Below are 24939 nucleotides of genomic sequence, written 5' to 3'. Positions count from 1 at the left end.
CCAGAATATCTCTAATAACTACTGACACTTTACCCCAGAATATCTCTAATAACTACTGACACTTTACACCAGAATATCTCTAATAACTACTGACACTTTACACCAGAATATCTCTAATAACTACTGACACTTTACACCAGAATATCTCTAATAACTACTGACACTTTACACCAGAATATCTCTAATAACTACTGACACTTTACACCAGTGTCACGGTTCCTTAAGGCAGGAGGAAAGGGCAGAGTCAAACGCAGGAGACGTAGTGTCGTAGAACGATATATTTATTGCACTGAAAACCCACTCGGCGTAACAAAAGGGCATAGGGTGCGCCCAGACACCACACGGGAACACAGTAAACCCCGAGAAAACAAAAATACGCAAGGGGCGCAGCCCGGCAAATACAATATTCCTCTAGCGAGAATCTGCTGGGGAAAAATGTGCAAAAATCACAGAACGTTCACAGACCTGCCCGCTGACGAACAAACAATCCCGCACAAAGACGAACCCAAAGTAACAAACTAAATACCTCCCCACTAATGACAAACAAGAGACAGGTGCGGGCTAGATCAGACAAAAACCAAAGAACATAGAAACATAGATCGGTGGCAGCTAGTAGACCGGCGACGACGACCGCCGAGCGCCGCCCGACCGAGGAGGGGCGCCATCCTCGGTGGATACTGTGACAACTAGAATATTTCTAATAACTACAGACCCTTTACACCAGAATATTTCTAATAACTACTGACCATTTACACCAGAATATTTCTAATAACTACTGACACTTTACATCAGAATATCTCAAATAACTGCTGACCCATTCTATTAGTGAGCCATGTCCTTCTGTAGGAACAGACACATCTTCTCCTGATGACAGGTCCTTCTGTAGGAACAGACACATCTTCTCCTGATGACATGTCCTTCTGTAGGAACAGACACAACTTCTCCTGATGACATGTCCTTCTGTAGGAACAGACACATCTTCTCCTGATGACATGTCCTTCTGTAGGAACAGACACAACTTCTCCTGATGACAGGTCCTTCTGTAGGAACAGACACAACTTCTCCTGACAACATGTCCTTCTGTAGGAACAGACACAACTTCTCCTGACAACATGTCCTTCTGTAGGAACAGACACAACTTCTCCTGATGACATGTCCTTCTCTAGGAACAGACACAACTTCTCCTGATGACATGTCCTTCTCTAGGAACAGACACATCTTCTCCTGATGACATGTCCTTCTCTAGGAACAGACACAACTTCTCCTGATGACAGGTCCTTCTGTAGGAACAGACACATCTTCTCCTGATGACATGTCCTTCTCTAGGAACAGACACAACTTCTCCTGATGACATGTCCTTCTGTAGGAACAGACACAACTTCTCCTGACAACATGTCCTTCTGTAGGAACAGACACATCTTCTCCTGATGACATGTCCTTCTGTAGGAACAGACACAACTTCTCCTGATGACATGTCCTTCTCTAGGAACAGACACATCTTCTCCTGATGACATGTCCTTCTCTAGGAACAGACACAACTTCTCCTGATGACAGGTCCTTCTGTAGGAACAGACACAACTTCTCCTGATGACATGTCCTTCTGTAGGAACAGACACAACTTCTCCTGATGACAGGTCCTTCTGTAGGAACAGACACATCTTCTCCTGATGACATGTCCTTCTGTAGGAACAGACACAACTTCTCCTGATGACAGGTCCTTCTGTAGGAACAGACACATCTTCTCCTGATGACATGTCCTTCTGTAGGAACAGACACATCTTCTCCTGATGACATGTCCTTCTCTAGGAACAGACACAACTTCTCCTGATGACAGGTCCTTCTGTAGGAACAGACACATCTTCTCCTGATGACAGGTCCTTCTCTAGGAACAGACACAACTTCTCCTGATGACAGGTCCTTCTGTAGGAACAGACACATCTTCTCCTGATGACAGGTCCTTCTGTAGGAACAGACACAACTTCTCCTGATGACATGTCCTTCTCTAGGAACAGACACAACTTCTCCTGATGACAGGTCCATGTCCTTGTCCTTATTTTTCCCTGTCGCATATTATTCCATTTGTCTCTGCCGTCACAAAAATCAACACACACAGACACACACGCACACACACGCACACGCACACACACACACAAATAAACACATTGTACGGTAGTGTAATGACAGTAGTCAGTCAGGACATGATAACATGAGACTGCATCCTGTCTGGGGCTTCTGTTCTGTTCTGCTCAGAGGGAATTTAGTTCTATTAAAACACCATCAGAGGAACCATCAGGGATTGTTACATCCTCTTCTCCAGCCTCATCTCTCAGCTATTTACCAAAACACGTGACGAGGTGACCGCTTGTTGTGTTTGGAATCCTGGATTGCCCCTTTAATATCACTGGCCAATGCTGAGAGGAATCTGCACAAACATGTTTTACTCATTTTATTGTTTTCCCTCTCTCTCTCTCTCCCTCCCTCCCTCCCTCTCTCTCTCTCTCTCTCTCTCTCTCTCTCTCTCTCTCTCTCTCTCTCTCTCTCTCTCTCTCTCCCCATCCCTCCCTAGCTCCCTCCCTTCCCCTCCCTCCCTCTCCCTCTCCCTCTCCCTCTCTCTCTCTCTCTCTCTCTCTCTCTCTCTCTCTCTCTCTCGCTCTCTCGCTCTCTCCCCATCCCTCCCTAGCTCCCTCCCTTCCCCTCTCTCTCTCTCTCTCTCTCTCTCTCTCTCTCTCTCTCTCTCTCTCTCTCCCTCTCTCTCTCTCCCCCCCTCTCTCTCTCCCCATCCCTCCCTAGCTCCCTCCCTTCCCCTCTCTCTCTCTCTCTCTCTCTACCTTCCTTCCTTCCTTCCTTCCTTCCTTCCTTCCTTCCTTCCTTCCTTCCTTCCTTCCTTCCTTCCTTCCTTCCTTCCTCATTCCCTTCCTCCTTTCTGTTCGTCAGGGCATATAATTCTAGTCAGGGCTTTGTACTGGACACCTAATTCCCAGCCATCCCTAGGGGATCATCAAGGACCCTATGTGTCCATGGCGACAGCTCGCAGGGAGATAGTTGTCAAGGTAACAGGGCAATCTAAAACACATGGCTTTAGGAGAGGAGGGAGGGAGAAGAGGAGAGGAGAAGAGGGAAATGAACTTAGGTGAAACCAATAGAGAGTGGGGGTGGGTGGAGGGGGACAGAGACACCTCATGTTTTTAAAAGAGTCAATAGGCCTCTGGTCAAAATAAGTGCACTATTTAGGAACTTGTGTTTCATTTGGGAGGCAGACTGAGTCTCCATGGTAATAAGCAGGTTAATACTGGTATATGGTCTGTATCTCAGACTGAGTCTCCATGGTAATAAGCAGGTTAATACTGGTATATGGTCTGTATCTCAGACTGAGTCTCCATGGTAATAAGCAGGTTAATACTGGTATATGGTCTGTATCTCAGACTGAGTCTCCATGGTAATAAGCAGGTTAATACTGGTATATGGTCTGTATCTCAGACTGAGTCTCCATGGTAATAAGCAGGTTAATACTGGTATATGGTCTGTATCTCAGACTGAGTCTCCATGGTAATAAGCAGGTTAATACTGGTATATGGTCTGTATCTCAGACTGAGTCTCCATGGTAATAAGCAGGTTAATACTGGTATATGGTCTGTATCTCAGACTGAGTCTCCATGGTAATAAGCAGGTTAATACTGGTATATGGTCTGTATCACATGCTATGCTGATACTACTCCTGAGAGACAACAGTATCGGTACAGTGTGTGTGTATGTGTGTGTGTCTCCAACATGTCTATCTTAATCAGTAGAACAGTGGTTCAGCCAGACCTTTGGTCTCTGTCACACACACACCCTCTCAACCACAGAATGAGCTCACCCAGAGTGCTGACGTCAACATCAGGTCCCTAGAGAGACTAGCAGAACATGGGATATGGACTGTTCCATTACACCACAGAGCAGGGGGGGTTTGACTGTTCCATTACACCACAGAACAGGGGGGTTGGACTGTTCCATTACACCACAGAACATGGGGGTTGGACTGTTCCATTACACCACAGAACAGGGGGGTTGGACTGTTCCATTACACCACAGAACAGGGGGGTTGGGCTGTTCCATTACACCACAGAACATGGGGGTTGGACTGTTCCATTACACCACAGAACATGGGGGTTGGACTGTTCCATTACACCACAGAACATGGGGGTTGGACTGTTCCATTACACCACAGAACAGGGGGGTTGGACTGTTCCATTACACCACAGAACAGGGGGGTTGGACTGTTCCATTACACCACAGAACAGGGGGGTTGGACTGTTCCATTACACCACAGAACATGGGGTTGGACTGTTCCATTACACCACAGAACAGGGGGGTTTGGACTGTTCCATTACACCACAGAACAGGGGGGTTGGACTGTTCCATTGCACCACAGAACAGGGGGGTTGGACTGTTCCATTACACCACAGAACATGGGGTTGGACTGTTCCATTACACCACAGAACAGGGTGGCTGGACTGTTCCATTACACCACAGAACAGGGGGTTTGGACTGTTCCATTACACCACAGAACAGGGTGGCTGGACTGTTCCATTACACCACAGAACAGGGGGTTTGGACTGTTCCATTACACCACAGAACAGGGGGGTTGGACTGTTCCATTACACCACAGAACAGGGTGGCTGGACTGTTCCATTACACCACAGAACAGGGTGGCTGGACTGTTCCATTACACCACAGAACAGGGTGGCTGGACTGTTCCATTACGCCACAGAACAGGGGGGTTGGACTGTTCCATTACACCACAGAACAGGGTGGCTGGACTGTTCCATTACGCCACAGAACAGGGGGCATTGACAGACCTGGTAATAATCTGTAATGATGATTGACTATATCCACAGCCCTGTTGGAATAGGTTTAAAAAGTGTATCCTTCTACTTCCTGAGACTGATTTAACACAACTGGACAAGTGAACGTTGTGTGCATGTGGGCATGTGTGCGTGAGTGTGCTTTCGTTCATGCGTGTCTGTTTGTGTGTGTGTGTGTGTGTGTGTGTGTGTGTGTGTGTGTGTGTGTGTGTGTGTGTGTGTGTGTGTGTGTGTGCGGCCGTCCGTCCGTTTGTGTGTGTGTGTGTGTGTGTTTATGTGTGTGTGTTTATGTGTGTGTGTTTATGTGTGTGTGTTAACTCACAGCCAGGAGGGGGTCTGAGCAGGGAAGGGTCCCAGTATCTCCACCTCCTCATCACTGGGCGGAAAGCAGCACTCCCAACACCACAACAGACATGAGCGACACGACCACCGACACAACAGACAGTCAGTTAGCCTGGCCAGCACACCCTATAGAGAGAGAGACGGGGATAGAGAGAGAGAAGAGAGAGGAGAGAGAAAGAGAGAAAGAAAGAGAGAGAGAGAGAGAGAGAGAGAGAGAGAGAGAGATAGAGAGAGGAAGCAAGCGATTCCCAAACCTTCCATAACAAAGCCTTCACCTACAGAGAGATGAACCTGGAGAAGAGTCCCCTAAGCAAGCTGGTCCTGGGGCTCTGTTCACACAAACAGACCCCACAGACCCCCAGGACCAGTGGCGGTTGTAGCTTGTATGGCTCCCTGGGTGAACCCCTCCCTCCAAAATAACACACAAATAAAAGTAAATTGCACAAATCCTATATCACACAAATACACAAATAGAACAACACACTTCTAAAGAAGAGAACCTGATCATTACACTACTGCACTTCAAACAAAAACACCCAAACTCAATTTCACAACTAATTGCATTACCTATTGCATGAGTACTGTACAAAGTTAGTGGTGCGATATTTGATAGATTCCCACCGCTCCCCTACCGTGGGCTTCCAGTGGGGAGACCTGAGGTCAACCTACCCCCGCCCCCCTCCCCATCTCCATCTCATACTTCTGAGTGGGAGACCTTCCCAGGCAGTAGCCTGCCTAGCTCCCAAACTAGAATCAGGGCGCCCACTCCGACAAGGTTAATTGACCCACAGTCCCACACGGTGACATGATATCATTGACGTGACGTGCAAATAAGCGATAGAAAACCCATCACACAAATGTCACCATTCTGAATATTTATTTTTAACTTGAAGTTGAATTTTGTTTTTTTGTGCGGGAGCCCCATGCCGCCCCCCGGCAAGATGCCGCCCTGGGCGGCTGCCCATGTCGTCTATACCTAAACCCGCCACTGCCCAGGACAGCAATACAATTAGACCCAAACAAATCATGAGAAAACATAAAGAGAATTACTGACAGAATACCTGACCACTGTGACTGACCCAAACTTAAGGAAAGCTTTGACTATGTACAGACTCAGTGAGCATAGCCTTGCTATTGAGAGAGGCCACCGTAGGCAGACCTGCCTCTCAAGAGAAGACAGGCTATGTGCACACTGCCCACAAAATGAGTTGGAAACTGAGCTGCACTTCCTAATCTCCTATCCAAATGTATGACCATATTAGAGACACATATTTCCCTCAGATTACACAGACCCACAAAGAATTAGAAAACAAATCATATTTTGATAAACTATAGTTGAAATACCCCAGTGTGCCATCACAGCAGCAATATTTGTGACCTGTTGCCACAAGAAAAGGGCAACCAGTGAAGAACAAACACCATTGTAATACAACCTATATTTATGTTTATTTATTTTCCCTTTTGTAATTTAACTATTTGCACATAATATGACATTATAAATGTATTTTTCTTGTTTATTGTTTACTGTTCATTTTTATTGTTTATTCCACAATTAAAAAAGAAAAAACGTTTTATTTCACTTTTATTAATTATCTGCTTTACTTGCTTTGGCAATGTTAACATGTGTTTCCCATGCCAATAAAGCCTTTAAATTGAATTGAATTGAGTGAGTGAGTGTCAGGGAGAGAGAAAGAGCAAGAGAGAAAGAGAGTGTGTGTGTCAGGAGAGAGAGAGAGAGAGAGAGAGAGAGTGTGTGTGTGTGTCAGGGAGAGAGAGAGAGAGAGAGAGAGAGAGAGAGAGAGAGAGAGAGAGAGAGAGAGAGAGAGAGAGAGAGAGAGAGAGAGAGAGAGAGAGAGAGTGTATGTGTGTGTGTCAGGGAGAGAGAGAGAGATAGTCAGGGAAACATTTATACTTTACACAAGATGCTTGAAACTAGAGAAATTGGATTTCATAGCTAGCCAAGACGTGAGCCAAGATTCATAGCAGGTGAATTTCAGTTCACATCCACAGAAATGTCCCTATGGGCCATTTGTGCCCCAGCCTGTCTGAGTGTAGTAAGGGGTTAAACTGTAATAAGGGGTTAGGTCACATACTGTAAAGGTACATTAAACTGTAATAAGGGGTTAGGTGACATACTGTAAAGGTACATTAAACTGTAATAAGGGGTTAGGTCACATACTGTAAAGGTACATTAAACTGTAATAAGGGGTTAGGTCACATACTGTAAAGGTACATTAAACTGTAATAAGGGGTTGGGTCACATACTGTAAAGGTACATTAAACTGTAATAAGGGGTTAGGTCACATACTGTAAAGGTACATTAAACTGTAATAAGGGGTTGGGTCATGTACTGTAAAGGTACATTAAACTGTAATAAGGGGTTGGGTCACATACTGTAAAGGTACATTAAACTGTAATAAGGGGTTAGGTCACATACTGTAAAGGTACATTAAACTGTAATAAGGGGTTGGGTCACATACTGTAAAGGTACATTAAACTGTAATAAGGGGTTGGGTCACATACTGTAAAGGTACATTAAACTGTAATAAGGGGTTAAATGACATACTGTAAAGGTACATTCAACTGTAATAAGGGGTTGGGTCACATACTGTAAAGGTACATTAAACTGTAATAAGGGGTTGGGTCACATACTGTAAAGGTACATTAAACTGTAATAAGGGGTTGGGTCATGTACTGTAAAGGTACATTAAACTGTAATAAGGGGTTGGGTCACATACTGTAAAGGTACATTAAACTGTAATAAGGGGTTGGGTCATGTACTGTAAAGGTACATTAAACTGTAATAAGGGGTTAAATGACATACTGTAAAGGTACATTAAACTCTCATTCCTCTTTTGATCCTCCATTGATACAGCCAGAAATGTAATCAGAGAGTCTGATCTCAACTGATCTCCAGCGATGCCCTTCGGCTAGTCCACGAGACAGTGGATCTGACTGCGTTAGTCAACGGCACCCTATTCCCTATGTATGGAACCTGGTCAAAATAAGTGCACTAAACAGGAGAACAGGGTTCCATTTGGAACGCGGCCCTGAAGAAGTAGAGGAAGATGAGAGAAGAAGAAGGTGAAGAAGGAGAAGAAGGAGTGTCCCGAGTGGCGCAGAGATCTAAGGCACTGCATCTCAGTGCAAGAGGCATCACTGCAGCCCCTGGTTTGAATCCAGGCTGCATCACATCCGGCCGTGATTGGGAGTCCCATAGGGTGGCGCACAATTGGCCCAGCGTCATCAGGGTTTGGCCGAGGTAGGCCGTCATTGTAAGTAAGAATTTGTTCTTAATTGACTTGCCTAGTTAAATAAAGGTTAAATTAATTTTAAAAAACATTGGAAATAAAGAAGGAGAAGAGGAGACTGTGTTAGGCCACTGAGCTTAAGCCTAGGCATTAGATCTGACTGGGAGCTAATAGGAGTCTCACAGGGAAGAAAAGGTGGGATGGAAAGGGAGATATGTTAGATACAGAAGAAGAGAGATGGATGGATGGAAAGGGAGATATATTAGATACAGAAGAAGAGAGATGGAGGGATGGAAAGGGAGACATATTAGATACAGAAGAAGAGAGATTGAGGGATGGAAAGGGAGATATATTAGATACAGAAGAAGAGAGATGGATGGATGGAAAGGGAGATATATTAGATACAGAAGAAGAGAGATGGATGGATGGAAAGGGAGATATATTAGATACAGAAGAAGAGAGATTGAGGGATGGAAAGGGAGATATATTAGATACAGAAGAAGAGAGATGGAGGGATGGAAAGGGAGATATATTAAATACAGAAGAAGAGAGATGGATGGATGGAAAGGGAGATATATTAGATACAGAAGAAGAGAGATGGAGGGATGGAAAGGGAGATATATTAGATACAGAAGAAGAGACATGGAGGGATGGAAAGGGAGATATATTAGATACAGAAGAAGAGAGATGGAGGGATGGAAAGGGAGCTATATTAAATACAGAAGAAGAGAGATGGATGGATGGAAAGGGAGATATATTAGATACAGAAGAAGGGAGATGGAGGGATGGAAAGGGAGATATATTAGATACAGAAGAAGAGAGATGGATGGATGGAAAGGGAGATATATTAGATACAGAAGAAGAGACATGGAGGGATGGAAAGGGAGATATATTAGATAAGGAAGAAGGGAGATGGAGGGATGGCAGGATTACTCTCAATTCCCATTTTTTATGGTAATTGCATGTGCAAAAGACATCCTGTTTTTTCCTCAGACAAGTGTATATCATCGTCAGACTGACTAGTGTATAGCATCGTCAGACTAGTGTATAGCATCGTCAGACTAGTGTATATCATCGTCAGACTAGTGTATAACATCGTCAGACTAGTGTATAGCATCGTCAGACTAGTGTATAACATCGTCAGACTAATGTATAACATCGTCAGACTGACTAGTGTATAGCATCGTCAGACTAGTGTATAGCATCGTCAGACTAGTGTATATCATCGTCAGACTAGTGTACAGCATCGTCAGACTAGTGTATATCATCGTCAGACTAGTGTACAGCATCGTCAGACTAGTGTATATCATCGTCAGACTAGTGTACAGCATCGTCAGACTAGTGTATATCATCGTCAGACTAGTGTACAGCATCGTCAGACTAGTGTATATCATCGTCAGACTAGTGTACAGCATCGTCAGACTAGTGTATAGCATCGTCAGACTAGTGTACAGCATCGTCAGACTAGTGTTTTGCATTGTCAGACTAGTGTATAGCATCGTCAGACTAGTGTATAGCATCGTCAGACTAGTGTACAGCATCGTTAGACTGTAAGGTAGTGACAGTATACTTCCCTTTTCAGTGGAGGAACACAAACATCCTCCCTCCTTCTCCTCTTCCCCCTCTCTCTGCCCCTCCTTCATTCTCTTCCCTCCCTCCTCCCCCCTTTCCCTTAAGAGCGTGTGTCGTAATGCTGTGTTCAAAACTAAATGGGAAGATGGTATTTATCAGATAAGACTGGGAAAAAGCCACTTTAACGCCCCTCCAACTAATAATTACGACTGAGAATCTCATCTATCATCCTTGAGCTTCCACTTCTCCCACACCCTGACGTCACTTACTAAGGAAAGGACCTGGATAGCAGCATTATCGGCAGTTAAATGCAACAACACAACACTATTTATAAAAAACAATCTATTAAATATGTTTTTTGAACACTGTAATTTGTTAGCATGATAGCTGTATTTTTTGTTTATGGTAGACGCAGCTTGTTTGCCATTAGCCAATCAGCATTTCTCAAAGAGTTCAAAGCATGCGAATGCAAACAACTGGTATTTCCTACATCACAACAGGTAATTACCACCTTCCCACTCGGTTATCAACACAGCATCACACATGATGACTCATCTCAGCACAACTCCCTGACGTCATCAGCGTGTGCCCACAGTACGCATCAAAGTTCGATTTTTCTTTTCATAGTCCTATTTTGACTTTGTAAACATCCTCATTCCCTGTAGCAATCAGAAGTACAGAGAGACAACTTCATTCCAAACTCATCTAACCTCTCTCTCTCTCTCTCTCTCTCTCTCTCTCTCTCTCTCTCTCTCTCTCTCTCTCTCTCTCTCTCTATCTTTCTCTCTCTCTCTCTCTCTCTCTCTCTCTCTCTCTCTCTCTCTCTCTCTCTCTTTATCTTTCCTCTCTCTCACTCCCTCTCCCTCTCACTCTCTCTCTCCCCTCTCTCTCTCTAATCTCTCTCCTCTCTCTCTCCATCTCTCTCTGCTCTCTCTATCTATCTATCCATCTCTCTTTCCTCTCTCTCTCTCCTCTCTCTCTTTCTTATATATATATATATATATATACAGTTGAAGTTGGAAGTTTATATACACTTAGGTTGGAGTCATAAAAACTCGTTTTTCAACCACTCCACACATTTCTTGTTAGCAAACTATAATTTTGGCAAGTAGTTTAGGACATCTACTTTGTGCATGACACAAGTAATTTTTCCAACGATTGTTTACAGACAGATTATTTCACTTATAATTCACTGTATTACAATTCCGGTGGGTCAGAAGTTTACTTACATTAAGTTGACTGTGCCTTTAAACAGCTTGGAAAATTCCAGAAAATTATGTAATGGCTTTAGAAGCTTCTGATAGGCTAATTGACATCATTTGAGTCAATTGGAGGTGTACCTGTGGATGTATTTGTCACATCCTGACCAGTATAAGGGTTATTTGTTATTGTAGTTTGGTCAGGACGTGGCAGAGGGTATTTTGTTTATATGGTTCGGGGTGGTGAATTATGTAGTAGGGTGTTTGATTTATTATTTGTGGGTTTTGGTCTATGTTCTATGTTTTGTATTTCTATGTTCTTTCTGGTTTGTGGTATTTCTATGTGTAGGTTGATGGGGGGTTGGACTCTCATTTGGAGGCAGGTGCTTTCTCGTTGCCTCTGATTGAGAGTCCTATATATGGGTAATTGTTTGGTGTAGTGTTGTGGGAGATTGTTTCTTGTTTTGCCTGTGTGAGCATTACAAGACTGTTTTGTTGTTCGTGCGTTTTTTGGTTTGTTATTTTGGTGTTCTCTTTATTTAAAATAAATACCAAGATGAGCATCCACATTCCTGCTGCGTTTTGGTCCTCTATTCCCGACGACAGCCGTTACAGTATTTCAAGGCATACCTTCAAACTCAGTGCCTCTTTGCTTGACATCATGGGAAAATCAAAATAAATCAGCCAAGACCTCAGAATGGTAGACCTACACAAGTCTGGTTCATCCTTGGGAGCAATTTCCAAACGCCTGAAGGTACCACGTTCATCTGTACAAACAATAGTACGCAAGTATAAACACCACCACGCAGCTGTCATACCGCTCAGGAAGGAGACGCGTTCTGTTTCCTAGAGATGAACACACTTTGGTACAAAAATCCCAGAACAACAGCAAAGGACCTTGTGAAGATGCTGGAGGAAACAGGTACAAAAGTATCTATATCCACAGTAAGAAGAGTCCTATATCGATATAACCTGAAAGGCCGCTCAGCAAGGAAGAAGCCACTGCTCCAAAACCGCCATAAAAAAGCCAGACTAGGGTTTGTAACTGCACATGGGGACAAAGATCGTACTTTTTGGAAAAATGTCCTCTGATGAAATAAAAATAGAACTCTTTGCCCATAATGACCATCGTTATGTTTGGAGGAAAAATGGGGAGGCTTGCAAGCCGAAGAACATCATCCCAACCGTGAAGCATGGGGGTGGCAGCATCATGTTGTGGGGGTGCTTTGCTGCAGGGGGGACTGGTGCACTTCACAAAATAGATGGCATCATGAGGATGGAAAATTATGTGGATATATTGAAGCAACATCTCAAGACATCAGTCAGGAAGTTAAAGATTGGTCGCAAATGGGTCTTCCAAATGAACAATAACCCCAAGAATACTTCCAAAGTTGTGGCAGAATGGCTTAAGGACAACAAAGTCAAGGTATTGGAGTGGTCATCACAAAGCCCTGACCTCAATCCTATAGAACATTTATGGGCAGAACTGAAAAAGTGTGTGCGAGCAAGGAGGCCTACAAACCTGACTCAGTTACACCAGCTCTGTCAGGAGGAATGGGCCAAAATTCACCAGACTTATTGTGGGAAGCTTGTGGAATGCTACCCGAAACGTTTGACCCAAGTTAAACAATTTAAAGGCAATGCTACCAAATACGAATTGAGTGTATGTAAACTTCTGACCCAATGGGAATGTGATGAATGAAATAAAAGCTGAAATAAATCATTCTCTCTACTATTATTCTGACATTTCACATTCTTAAAATAAGTGGTGATCCTAACTGGCCTAAAACAGGGAATTTTTACTAGGATTAAATGTCAGGAATTGTGAAAAACTGAGTTTACATGTATTTGGCTAAGGTGTATGTAAACTTCCTACTTCAACTGTGTACAGTTGTGGCCAAAAGTGTTGAGAATGACACAAATATTAATTTCCACAAAGTCTGCTGCTTCAGTGTGTTTAGATATTTTTGTCAGATGTTACTATGGAATACTGAAGTATAATTACAAGCATTTCATAAGTGTCAAAGGCTTTTATTGACAATTACATGAAGTTGATGCAAAGAGACAATATTTGCTGTGTTGACCCTTCTTTTTCAAGACCTCTACAATCCGCCCTGGCATGCTGTCAATTAACTTCTGGGCCACATCCTGACTGATGGCAGCCCATTCTTGCATAATCAATGCTTGGAGTTTGTCAGAATTTGTGGGTTTTTGTTTATCCACCCACCTCTTGAGGACAAGTTCTCAATGGGATTAAGGTCTGGGGAGTTTCCTGGCCATGGACCCAAAATATCGATGTTTTGTTCCCCGAGCCACTTAGTTATCACTTTTGCCTTATGGCAAGGTGCTCCATCATGCTGGAAAAGGCATTGTTCATCACCAAACTGTTCCTGGATGGTTGGGAGAAGTTGCTCTCGGAGGATGTGTTGGTACCATTCTTTATTCATGGCTGTGTTCTTAGGCAAATTTGTGAGTAAGCCCACTCCCTTGGCTGAGAAGCAACCCCACACATGAATGGTCTCAGGATGCTTTACTGTTGGCATGACACAGGACTGACGGTAGCGCTCACCTTGTCTTCGTCGGACAAGCTTTTTGCCGGATGCACCAAGCAATCGGAAAGGGGATTGATCAGAGACAATGACTTTACCCCAGTCCTCAGCAGTCCAATCCCTGTAGCTTTTGCAGAATATCAGTCTGTCCCTGATGTTTTTCCTGGAGAGAAGTGACTTATTTGCTGCCCTTCTTGACACCAGACAATCTTCCAAAATTCTTCGCCTCACTGTGCGTGCAGATGCACTCACACCTGCCTGCTGCCATTCCTGAGCAAGCTCTGTACTGGTGGTACCCCGATCCCGCAGCTGAATCAACTTTAGGAGACGGTCCTGGCGCTTGCTGGACTTTCTTGGGCTCCCTGAAGCCTTCTTCACAACAATTGAACCGCTCTCCTTGGAGTTCTTGATGATCCGATAAATGGTTCATTTAGGTGCAATCTTACTGGCAGCAATATCCTTGCCTGTGAAGCCCTTTTTGTGCATATCAATGATGACGGCACGTGTTTCCTTGCAGGTAGCAATGGTTGACAGAGGAAGAACAATGGTTCCAAGCACCACCCTCCTTTTGAAGCTTCCAGTCTGTTATTCAAACTCAATCAGCATGACAGAGTGATCTCCAGCCTTGTCCTCGTTAACACTCACACCTGTGTTAACAAGAGAATCACTTACATGATGTCAGCTGGTCCTTTTGTGGCAGGGCTGAAATGCAGTGGAAATGTTTTTTGGGGATTCAGTTAATTTGCATGGCAAAGAGGGACTTTGCAATTAATTGCAATTCATCTGATCGCTCTTCATAACATTCTGGAGTATTTGCAAATTGTCATCATACAAACTGAGGCAGCAGACTTTGTGAAAATTAATATTTGTGTCATTCTCAAAACTTTTGGCCACGACTGTATATATATATATTTCATGTGAGGCTAAAGCAGGCTCAGTCAACTGGACAAACTGCTTATGAATTAACAAACACACAAGGAAATCATACAAGATGAATCGAAAGCTATCTCTAGGAGATGGGGTGAGAGAGATGTAGGGAGAGAGAGGGTGAGAGGGAGGGAGAGAAAGTAAGAGAAAGGGACAGATAGAGTGGAGAGAGAGAGAGAGAGAGAGAGAGAGAGAGAGAGAGAGAGAGAGAGACAGAGAGACAGAGAGAGAGAGAGAGAGAGAGAGAGAGAGAGAGAGAGAGAGAGAGAGAGAGAGAGAGAGAGAGACAATGCTTAAGGGAATGATGATGTTTATAAACGTTTTCTTTTCAACTTCCACTCTTTCCCTCCCTCCCTCCCTCCCTCCCTCCCTCCCTCCGCAATCACGATTCTAATCAGAGACAAAGACAGTCATGCAGGACAAAAGATTGACATGAATATGAAATGAAGAACCTCTTATTAAGCTGATGAAAATAACAAAGTGTGTGTGCCTGTGTGTGTGTGTGTGTGTGTGTGTGTGTGTGTGTGTGTGTGTGTGTGTGTGTGTGTGTGTGTGTGTGTGTGTGTGTCAGTTGACACTAGAGCAGACACAGGAGATGGACTGTGCCCACTGAGATCTGACAGCAGAGTCAAGGCTGGGTAACTGGTGATTTGACACCTGCTCCTCTTTTATCACCTCTCTCTGTCTCTAAACACACACACACACACACACACACACACACACACACACACACACACACACACACACACACACACACACACACACACACACGTGTGTTCAGGGGAAGAGAACATACCTTGTTGATGGGTTCCAACTGTCATTTTTCACAGTGAGGAGGAACAGTGGATTATGGGCCGTTGGAGGACCAGGGAGGAGACATGAAAGAGTAGTTTAGAATCAATGTTTGGTGTTTCAGTTCATTATGATTCATATTAGCATTTACCAACAAGAGCTACTCTTCCCATAACCTCCTGAGGTCCAGAACCCAACACAATACAAAACATGGGCTGCGTTCATTAGTCCATACCGCAGCAAAACACTTTGCAACGAACAACACTGTTTCTTATTATACAAATTCAGAGGTTTATTCACTAGGAATCAAACGGAACGAAACCACCTGAAAGCTCTCGTTTTCGTTGCAAGGGAACCAGGGTGTCTGTAGGGTGTCTGTAGTGATGCCCCTTTGAACAGGTTCATAGGATCAGTCAAAATCTTTGTATATACACTGCTGCCGTCTAGTGGCAAAATCTAAATTGCGCATTGACTGGAATAATACATTATGGCCTTTCTCTTGCATTTCAAAGATGATGGTACAAAAAAAATACAAAAGAACGGTTGTGTTTTCTTTGTATTATCTTTTACCAGATCTATTGTGTTACATTCCTTTAACATTTTCACAAACTTCAACGTGTTTCCTTTCAAATGGTACCAATAATATGCATATCCTTGCTTCAGGGCCTGAGCTACAGGCAGTTAGATTTGAGTATGTCATTTTAGGCCAAAAAATGGAAGAAAATTGCAGATCCTTAACTAGGCAAGTTAGTTAAGAACAAATTCTTATTTACAATGACAGCCTACACCTGCCAAACCCTAACGACACTGGGCCAATTGTACGCCGCCCTATGGGATTCCCAATCACATCCAGTTGTGATACAGCCTGGAATCGAACCAGGGTGTCTGTAGTGACACCTGTAGTTATTTTATGTTTGCTCCCTGTTGAATGTTGGGTAGCCTACCTGTTTAATGTAGTTATGTAATGTTGGGTACTCTACCTGTTAAATGTAGTTAAGTAATGTTGGGTAGCCTACCTGTTAAATGTAGGTATGTAATGTTGGGTAGTCTACCTGTTTAATGTAGTTAAGTAATGTTGGGTAGCCTACCTGTTAAACGTAGGTATGTAATGTTGGGTAGCCTACCTGTTTAATGTAGTTAAGTAATGTTGGGTAGTCTACCTGTTAAATGTAGTTATGTAATGTTGGGTAGCCTACCTGTTTAATGTAGTTAAGTAATGTTGGGTAGCCTACCTGTTTAATGTAGTTATGTAATGTTGGGTAGCCTACCTGTTAAATGTAGTTATGTATTGTTGGGTAGCCTACCTGTTAAATGTAGTTATGTAATGTTGGGTAGTCTACCTGTTTAATGTAGTTAAGTAATGTTGGGTAGTCTACCTGTTAAATGTAGTTAAGTAATGTTGGGTAGCCTACCTGTTAAACGTAGGTATGTAATGTTGGGTAGTCTACCTGTTTAATGTAGTTAAGTAATGTTGGGTAGCCTACCTGTTTAATGTAGTTAAGTAATGTTGGGTAGTCTACCTGTTTAATGTAGTTAAGTAATGTTGGGTAGCCTACCTGTTTAATGTAGTTAAGTAATGTTGGGTAGCCTACCTGTTTAATGTAGTTAAGTAATGTTGGGTAGCCTACCTGTTAAACGTAGGTATGTAATGTTGGGTTGTCTACCTGTTTAATGTAGTTAAGTAATGTTGGGTAGTCTACCTGTTTAATGTAGTTAAGTAATGTTGGGTAGTCTACCTGTTTAATGTAGTTATGTAATGTTTGCTACCTGTTGAAGCTATGAGTGGGCGTCGGCTCGTGCCAGTAGGCCTCCCAATGTATAGACGAGTCCAATGTGAATTCATTAAACGAAGTTCTTTTGGGAACCGTTTCTTTTGTGTGTGATTATGCCTGTTGTCTATTATTATACGTTGTAATGAAAGATGTGGGGATGTTGGTTTTTACACTGATGGCCAGTTAGGTAATTAATTGTGATTTGGACAGTGGTATGTCCCATGGAAGGGCTGAGGGAGTACAGTGAGGGGAAAAAAGTATTTGATCCCCTGCTGATTATGTACGTTTGCCCACTGACAAAGAAATGATCAGTCTATCATTTTAATGGTAGGTTTATTTGGACAGTGAGAGACAGAATAACAACAAAAATATCCAAGAAAAACGCATGTCAAAAATGTTATAAAATGATTTGCAGGGGGGTAGTGGAGGGTAAACACACTGACTCTAACAGTACACACCAGTAGTGGAGGGTAAACACACTGACTCTAACAGTACACACCAGTAGTGGAGGGTAAACACACTGACTCTAACAGTACACACCAGTAGTGTAGTGGAGGGTAAACACACTGACTCTAACAGTACACACCAGTAGTGTAGTGGAGGGTAAACACACTGACTCTAACAGTACACACCAGCAGTGGAGGGTAAACACACTGACTCTAACAGTACACACCAGTGGTGTAGTGGAGGGTAAACACACTGACTCTAACAGTACACACCAGTAGTGGAGGGTTAACACACTGACTCTAACAGTACACACCAGTAGTGTAGTGGAGGGTAAACACACTGACTCTAACAGTACACACCAGTAGTGTAGGGTAAACACACTGACTCTAACAGTACACACCAGTAGTGGTGTAGTGGAGGGTAAACACACTGACTCTAACAGTACACACCAGTAGTGTAGTGGAGGGTAAACACACTGACTCTAACAGTACACACCAGTAGTGTAGGGTAAACACACTGACTCTAACAGTACACACCAGTAGTGGTGTAGTGGAGGGTAAACACACTGACTCTAACAGTACACACCAGCAGTGGAGGGTAAACACATTGACTCTAACAGTACACACCAGCAGTGTAGTGGAGGGTAAACACACTGACTCTAACAGTACACACCAGCAGTGTAGTGGAGGGTAAACACACTGACTCTAACAGTACACACCAGTAGTGTAGTGGAGGGTAAACACACTGACTCTAACAGTACACACCAGTAGTGGAGGGTTAACACTGACTCTAACAGTACACACCAGTGGTGTAGTGGAGGGTAAACACACTGACTCTAACAGTACACACCAGTAGTGGAGGGTTAACACACTGACTCTAACAGTACACACCAGTGGTGTAGTGGAGGGTAAACACACTGACTCTAACAGTACACACCAGCAGTGTAGTGGAGGGTAAACACACTGACTCTAACAGTACACACCAGTAGTGGAGGGTAAACACACTGACTCTAACAGTACACACCAGTAGTGGAGGGTAAACACACTGACTCTAACAGTACACACCAGTGGTGTAGTGGAGGGTAAACACACTGACTCTAACAGTACACACCAGTAGTGGAGGGTAAACACACTGACTCTAACAGTACACACCAGTGGTGTAGTGGAGGGTAAACACACTGACTCTAACAGTACACACCAGTAGTGGAGGGTTAACACTGACTCTAACAGTACACACCAGTAGTGGAGGGTTAACACTGACTCTAACAGTACACACCAGTAGTGTAGGGTAAACACACTGACTCTAACAGTACACACCAGTGGTGTAGTGGAGGGTAAACACACTGACTCTAACAGTACACACCAGTAGTGGAGGGTTAACACTGACTCTAACAGTACACACCAGTAGTGGAGGGTTAACACTGACTCTAACAGTACACACCAGTAGTGGAGGGTTAACACTGACTCTAACAGTACACACCAGTAGTGGAGGGTAAACACACTGACTCTAACAGTACACACCAGCAGTGTAGTGGATGGTAAACACACTGACTCTAACAGTACACACCAGCAGTGTAGTGGATGGTAAACACAAGTAAACGTGACAGGGGCTCAGAGTTTACCCACCAATTGTTTTTACCAGTACATCACTGACACACACGTGTAACCTTTGAACTCTGTGATTTGTGTGTGTGTGTGTGTGTGTGTGTGTGTGTGTGTGTGTGTGTGTGTGTGTGTGTGTGTGTGTGTGTACAGATTCTCTGTCCATCTCCAGTCTGTCGTCCTCTTCTACTTTGTCATCTTTCTCATCAGTCCCTTTTTCTCATCTATCTCCATATCCACAAGGTGTTCTCATGTCTTCCAACGATTCCCTCTCTCCCTTCCTCTCTCTCTCTGTTTCTCTCTGTTTCCCTTCCTTCCTTCCTTCCTTCCTTCCTTCCTTCCTTCCTTCCTTCCTTCCTTCCTTCCTTCCTTCCTTCCTTCCTTCCTTCCCTCTCTCTCCCTTCCTCTCCTTCCCTCTCTCTCCCTTCCTCTCTCTCTCTCTTGTTCTCTCTCTGCCTCTCTCTCTCTCTTGTTATCTCTCTGTTTCTCTGTTTCTCTCTCGTTCTCCCTGATGTTGTCTTTATTAGCGATGGGTGTACCCATGGCGACAGCAAAAGGAGCAGCGTACCCTCCCTCTCTTTCCCTCCTTTCATCTCTTCCTCCTTCTCTCCATCCCTCCATCCCTTCCCCCAGGTCAGGATGACACATGCTGTGGTCAGACACAGGCGGAGAAAGGGAGGGAGGGAGGGAGGGAGGGAGGGAGGGAAGGAGGGAGGGAGGGAGGAGGAGGAGTGAGGGAGGGAGGGAGGAAGGAGGAGGGAGGGAAGGGAGGGAGGGAAGGAGGAGGGAGGGAGGGAGGGAGGAGGAAGGGAAGGGAGGGAGGGAGGGAGGGAGGGAGGGAGGGAGGAGAGGGAGGGAGGAGGGAGGGAGGGAGAGGAGAGAGAGGGGAGAAAGTGAAAGAAAAGGAAAAAGAGGGAGGGAGGGAGGGAGGGAGGGAGGGAGGGAATAAACGGACAAACATCTAAAACTACCGCGCTCATAGACACACGTACAAAAACACAGAAAAAACATGCACAGAGGGTGAAAATGAAATGGCCCTTTCCATCGTACAGGAACAGCAGATAACCAAACATGTCTACTCATTTAAAAACACACACCTTGAGCACTCAGTCTGCACACAGGACTATCAATGCATTAGAATATATATCTTTTTTTGTCACTATAAATCTGTATTTTTAAACACTCAAATAATAAACAACATTAGGTTATATAGCCATATCTCTATTACATTAGGTTATATAGCCATATCTCTATTACATTAGGTTATATAGTCATATCTCTATTACATTAGGTTATATAGTCATATCTCTATTACATTAGGTTATATAGTCATATCTCTATTACATTAGGTTATATAGTCATATCTCTATTACATTAGGTTATATAGTCATATCTCTATTACATTAGGTTATATAGCCATATCTCTATTACATTAGGTTATATAGCCATATCTATGTAACCTTATATAGTATAGGTTATATAGTCATATCTCTATTACATTAGGTTATATAGTCATATCTCTATTACATTAGGTTATATAGCCATATCTATGTAACCTTATATAGTATAGGTTATATAGTCATATCTCTATAACAGTAGGTTATGTAGTCAAATATTTACAACATTATATAGTACAGGTTATACAGTCATATCTCAATAATATTATATAGTATAGGTTATGTAGTCATATCTCTATAACATTATATAGTATAGGTTATATACTCATATCTCTATAGCATTATAAATTATAGATAATATGGTCAAGTCAATATAATATTACATAGAATAGGTTATATATTCATATCTCTATAACATTATATAGATTAGGTTATATTGTCATATCTCTATAACATTATATAGATTAGGTTATATAGTCATATCTCTATAAAATTAGGTTATATAGTCATATTTCCATAACATTATATAGTTTAGGTTTTACAGTCATACCTCTATAACGTAATGTAGTATAGGTTATATAGTCATATCTCTACATTATTAGGTTATATAGTCATGTCTCCCTAGCACTATATGGAATAGGTTATATAGTCATATCTCTTTAACATAATATAGTTTAGGTATTAGAGTCATATATCTATAAAATTAGGTTATATAGTCATATTCCTATTACAGTAGGTTATATAGTCATATCTCCATAACATTATATAGTTTAGGTTATATAGTCATATCTCTACAACACTATATTGTATAGGTAGTACTTTCATTTCTCAATAACATTATATAGCATAGGTCATGTAGACATATCTCTATGGCATTATAAATAATAGATTATATAGTCATGTCTCTATAACATTATATAGAATAGGTTATATAGTCATATCTCTATAACATTATATAGAATAGGTTGTATAGTCATATCTCTATAGCATTATATAGAATAGGTTACATAGTAATTTCTCTATAACATTAGGTTATACAGTCATGTCTCTATAGCATTATATAGAATAGGTTATCTAGTCATATCTCTATAACATTATATGGCATAGGGCATAGGTTATGCAGTAAAGTCGCTATAACATTTTATAGTATAGGTTATACAGTCATATGTCTATAACTTTATATGCTATAGGTTATTCTTTCATATCCCTATAACAGTAGGTTATGTAGTCATATCTCTATAACATTGTAATGCAAAGGTTAGGTAGTCAAATCTCTATAACATTATATGGTATAGGTTATATAGTCATATATAGAGATTCATCTTATAGAGATATGACTATATAACCTATACTATTTAATGTTATAGAGATATGACTATATTACCTATACTATATAATGTTTTAAATATTTGACTATATTACCTATACTATATAATGTTAATGAGATATGATTATAAAACTGACCATCCTACCGATCCTGGACTTCGGCGATGTCATTTACAAAATAGCCTCCAATACCCTACTCAATAAACTGGATTCAGTCTATCCCAGTGCCATCCGTTTTGTCACCAAAGCCCCATATACTACCCACCACTGCGACCTGTACGCTCTCGTTGGTTGGCCCTTGCTTCATACTCGTCGCCAAACCCATTGGCTCCAGGTCATCTACAAGACCCTGCTAGGTAAAGCCCCGCCTTATCTCAGCTCACTGGTCACCATAGCAGCACCCACCTGTAGCACGCGCTCCAGCAGGTATATCTCTCTGGTCACCCCTAAAACCAATTCCTCCTTTGGCCGTCTCTCCTTCCAGTTCTCTGCTGCCAATGACTGGAACGAACTACAAAAATCTCTGAAACTGGAAACACTTATCTCCCTCACTAGCTTTAAGCACCAGCTGTCAGAGCAGCTCACAGATCACTGCACCTGTACATAGCCCATCTATAATTTAGCCCAAACTACTACCTCTTCACCTACTGTATTTATTTATTTATTTATTTATTTTGCTCCTTTGCACCATATTATTTATATTTTATCTCTGAACTTTCTTCAAACTACAAATCTACCATTCCAGTGTTTTTCTTGCTATACTTTATTTACTTTGCCACCATGGCATTTTTTTTGCCTTTACCTCCCTTATCTCACATCATTTGCTCACATTGTATATAGTCTTATTTTTGTCTACTGTATCATTGATTGTATGTTGTTTTACTCCATGTGTAACTCTGTGTTGTTGTATGTTGTCGAACTGCTTTGCTTTATCTTGGCCAGGTCGCAATTGTAAATGAGAACTTGTTCTCAACTTGCCTACCTGGTTAAATAAAGCTGAAATAAAAAAATTAAAAAATAAAAATATAACCTAAACTATATAATATTATAGAGATATGACTATATTACCTATACTATATAATGTTATAGAGATATGACTATATTACCTATACTATATAATATTATAGAGATATGACTATATTACCTATACTATATAATGTTATAGAGATATGACTATATTACCTATACTATATAATGTTATAGAGATATGACTATATAACCTATACTATATAATGTTATAGTGATATGAATGTTTAACCTGTCTATATAATGTTATAGAGATATGACTATATTACCTATACTATATAATGTTATAGTGATATGAATGTTTAACCTGTCTATATATTGTTATAGAGATATGACTATATTACCTATACTATATAATGTTATAGTGATATGAATGTTTAACCTGTCTATATATTGTTATAGAGATATGACTATATTACCTATACTATATAATGTTATAGTGATATGAATGTTTAACCTGTCTATATAATGTTATAGAGATATGACTATATTACCTATACTATATAATGTTATAGTGATATGAATGTTTAACCTGTCTATATAATGTTATAGAGATATGACTATATTACCTATACTATATAATGTTATAGTGATATGAATGTTTAACCTGTCTATATATTGTTATAGAGATATGACTATATTACCTATACTATATAATGTTATAGTGATATGAATGTTTAACCTGTCTATATATTGTTATAGAGATATGACTATATTACCTATAATATATAATGTTATAGTGATATGAATGTTTAACCTGTCTATATATTGTTATAGAGATATGACTATATTACCTATACTATATAATGTTATAGTGATATGAATGTTTAACCTGTCTATATAATGTTATAGAGATATGACTATATTACCTATAATATATAATGTTATAGTGATATGAATGTTTAACCTGTCTATATATTGTTATAGAGATATGACTATATTACCTATACTATATAATGTTATAGTGATATGAATGTTTAACCTGTCTATATATTGTTATAGAGATATGACTATATTACCTATACTATATAATGTTATAGTGATATGAATGTTTAACCTGTCTATATATTGTTATAGAGATATGACTATATTACCTATACTATATAATGTTATAGAGATATGACTATATAACCTATACTATATATTGTTATAGAGATATGACTATATAACCTATACTATATAGTGTTGTAGAGATATCACTATATAACCTAATGTTATAGAGATATGACTATATAACCTGTACTATATAATGTTATAGAGATATGACTGTATAACCTAATGTTTTAGAGATAAACACATACTTTAGGCATACACAATGTAAGACAAAACAACACACAACAACATAACAACACAATACAAGATTCACAACCAAACAGTATAACATGTATAACATACAATTCAACACACAACAATCATATGTTTATACACAACACAAACATAAACAATAACATTTCATACATAAGATCACAATATAACACATAAAACATGAAACTCCACAACACACATACATACATACAAATATACACACAACCAAACATAATCTAAGAGAGGCAGGAGGCCTGGGAGAGAAGAGAGAGAAGAGAGATAAGAGAGAAGAGAGAGAAGAGAGATAAGAGAGAGAAGAGAGAGAAGAGAGATAAGAGAGAAGAGAGATAAGAGAGAGAAGAGAGAAGAGAGAGAAGAGAGAGAAGAGAGAGAAGAGAGAAGAGAGAGAAGAGAGAAGAGAGAGAAGAGAGAGAAGGGAGGAAGGAAGGAGAGGGGGTAGGTAGAGAGGAGAGAGAAGAGAGAGAAGAGAGAGAAGAGAGAGAAGAGAGAGAAGAGAGAAGAGAGAGAAGAGAGAGAAGAGAGAAGAGAGAGAAGAGAGAAAAGAGAGAGAAGGGAGGAAGGAGAGGGG

The 24939-nt window shown here is 41.4% G+C and overlaps 1 protein-coding gene across 2 annotated transcripts in view; it reads right to left on the bottom strand.

The window, feature by feature from the left end:
- Positions 1–24939, bottom strand: part of LOC106601971 (synaptotagmin XVII) — a 99863-nt gene that overhangs the window by 73877 nt on the left and 1047 nt on the right. The window contains exons 2-3 of one of the 2 annotated variants that reach the window (XM_045719638.1): positions 15481–15498; positions 5167–5312 (exon numbers count right to left, since the gene is read on the bottom strand). In XM_045719638.1, coding sequence (XP_045575594.1) covers positions 5167–5312; positions 15481–15498 — 164 coding nt within the window. The remainder of the gene's footprint in view (positions 1–5166; positions 5313–15480; positions 15499–24939) is intronic. The other variant, XM_045719639.1, reaches the window with a different exon arrangement.

Source organism: Salmo salar, chromosome ssa06 (assembly GCF_905237065.1).
Source record: "Salmo salar chromosome ssa06, Ssal_v3.1, whole genome shotgun sequence".
Lineage (NCBI taxonomy): Eukaryota > Metazoa > Chordata > Actinopteri > Salmoniformes > Salmonidae > Salmo > Salmo salar.
Note: the sequence above shows the minus strand (reverse complement) of the source record. Positions and strands in the feature narration are given on the sequence as shown.